Source organism: Chiloscyllium plagiosum, chromosome 25 (assembly GCF_004010195.1).
Source record: "Chiloscyllium plagiosum isolate BGI_BamShark_2017 chromosome 25, ASM401019v2, whole genome shotgun sequence".
Lineage (NCBI taxonomy): Eukaryota > Metazoa > Chordata > Chondrichthyes > Orectolobiformes > Hemiscylliidae > Chiloscyllium > Chiloscyllium plagiosum.
The window spans coordinates 41046970-41049458 of record NC_057734.1 but is presented as its reverse complement, the minus strand read 5'-3'; the positions used below and the strand labels follow the sequence as shown (position 1 = coordinate 41049458).

The window sequence follows — 2489 nt, the reverse complement described above, 5'->3', positions numbered from 1 at the left end:
AGCATTGGCGTAAAAGTTGTCACCTTTTCTGAGCAGGTCAATCATTTCCACATTTGGGACACTACTCACCTCAAACACTGGCACATGAGAGCTTACTCTGGAGGTAGGGCAATAACTCATTGTTACAAAACTATTTGCCACTCCAAGAACATGCAAGTCTACTTTTTAAAAGTACATAAAATTTAAAAAATGTACACAAGTCAAACTAGAAAGAAGTCTTTTATTCAACCATTAGAACATTTAAATAGGTTCGGTCAATCCTGCAAATCGTGTATAGACAAATGCCCACCACACACAAATATCAAACTCTACACCGCAGAACTAAACATACAAAATGCACATAGTCTCCATTTCAGAATTACAATGACATAACCTGTTCATTGCTGAGGAATAGTGCATGCCATGTCCTTTAGTGTTAGAACCAAACTGTTGGTCTTGCCAATTATAACTATGGATTCCCATTGCAAAGAGGGGTTTCCTATAAAGGCTACTGAGACACTAACTTCTCAGGGCAATAACGAGTGAGGGTCAGTTGAAAAAGGAAACTGTGGGACATTTGCCCTGTCTCACTTTGATTCTGTGTTTTTCTTTTAAACATTTGCATCAGACCACTTATTTTCACAATGATGTAAATGGAAATGCTTGCTGGTATGAAATCCTGAAGAGTTTACTCTAGGTTTTTAAGATGCACAGAGAGAAATGTATTTTTGTTGACATGAAACTAGATTAAAGTCTTTTCCTTGCTGAAAGAGCAGATAAAAAATACAACAGATTCTATCCAGTATATTTCAGGGAAAATATGAAATGCTAAATCCTTGATTTCTTAAATAGAAGTACATAAATTTGGCAGCCTAGTTTAATAACCACTTCTGCTGGCAAAGTTTGAATATCAGTGGCAAACATATTTCCTTCACGCCTTAGGGTTTAATACACTGATTATTAGTATAACTTTGAAGATACTGGAGCTACATCCTCACAGAGGAAAACACATGTATATAACTGGAGCAGACATGCACCTGCGTGTTTACACTTTAAAACAAGTAGAATATAACGCAGCACAATCCCGTTGACTCTTACTGATAATTGCACAGCTGGAAGTATTACAGCATCTTGGCAGTGCAATGTGATCACTCACAAACTATCTGTAATCTTGCATCTGAGACAATGAAAGCAGGGCCTCGCAGCAGGCAATTTTATTTCCATCACTTCGAATTTAGAGCTTAAATCCAGAGTGAACAGCCACAATCCCTGATGTCATGTTGCTGTATTCCACCCGGTAAAACCCTGCGTCTTCAATCATTGCTTTGAACTCCTCCTGGAAACAAAAAAGATGGAAATGAAAGCAACACAACTGCTGAAATTCTCCAGGTAAACATTACATGTAATATAAAAATGACAGATGGCCTGAGACAGAGGCTAGGCTCTTCCACAAGAGGAGAAAAGAAATAAAACACCGCACTATTCCCAAACCAAGAAACTCTTGTGCAGCTCTCAGCTGTAAAGAAAATTTAAAATAAAACAAAAGGGGTCAGCTGTGACTCAGTGGCAGTAGAGTCAGAAGGTTTGGTGTCAACTCCCATTCGATGGACTGGAGCACAAATTCCAAGTTGATGTTACATTGTAGTACTGAGGGCATGCTGTGCTGTCAATAACATTTCAGATGTTAAGAACATAGGAACAGAGATAGGCTATATGGCCTCACAACTGCTGGTTCGACTATTCAGTCCGACATTGGCTGATCTGTAATTTGATTCCACACACCCACCTTGCTCATATCCATTAAGATTTTAGATTTTTTTTAGATTAGATTACATTACAGTGTGGAAACAGGCCCTTCGGCCCAACAAGTCCACACCGACCCGCCGAAGCGAAACCCACCCATACCCCTACATTTACCCCTTACCTAACACTACGGGCAATTTAGCATGGCCAATTCACCTGACCCTGCACATCTTTGGGCTGTGGGAGGAAACCGGAGCACCCGGAGGAAACCCACGCAGACACGGGGAGAACGTGCAAACTCCACACAGTCAGTCGCCTGAGGCGGGAATGTGTACGGTTAACAAAAAATAGATCATTCTAAACCTAATCAGTCTAATTTAAAAGCAACAATTAACCAAGCATCAACTGCAAATTGTACCTTCACGTCTCCCAACATCACTCCCGAAAAGTCTGACTCCTATCTCCGCAGGATTTATCTCCTTGTCACAAACAACAGAAATAATTTCTGCTCCATCTTCCCTATTAGTTCCCATTAAAAGCTTGACAATTGTGATTAATAATTTATTAAACATCAAGGTTGTGAAAGGCAGTAGATCAATGCAAATTCTCCCACTGATGAAAGCACTGGTGTCTAATTCAGGTAAAAGAGTATGTGGCTTAGGGAAACTAGGGCAATCTAAGTGCCATTTTGTTTCTGCCACTGAAATAGACAAACTCATTCTTCAATTGTAGCCAGTCCCCAATCTTGGGAAAGGATTTTGATTGGG

The 2489-nt window shown here is 40.0% G+C and overlaps 1 protein-coding gene across 1 annotated transcript in view; it reads right to left on the bottom strand.

Moving 5' to 3' along the window:
* Window positions 1–203: 203 nt before the first annotated feature.
* coq5 (coenzyme Q5, methyltransferase) overlaps window positions 204–2489 on the bottom strand; it is a 15968-nt gene continuing 13682 nt past the window's right edge. The window contains exon 7 of the mRNA XM_043715955.1: window positions 204–1315. Coding sequence (XP_043571890.1) covers window positions 1214–1315 — 102 coding nt within the window. The 3' untranslated portion in view covers window positions 204–1213. The remainder of the gene's footprint in view (window positions 1316–2489) is intronic.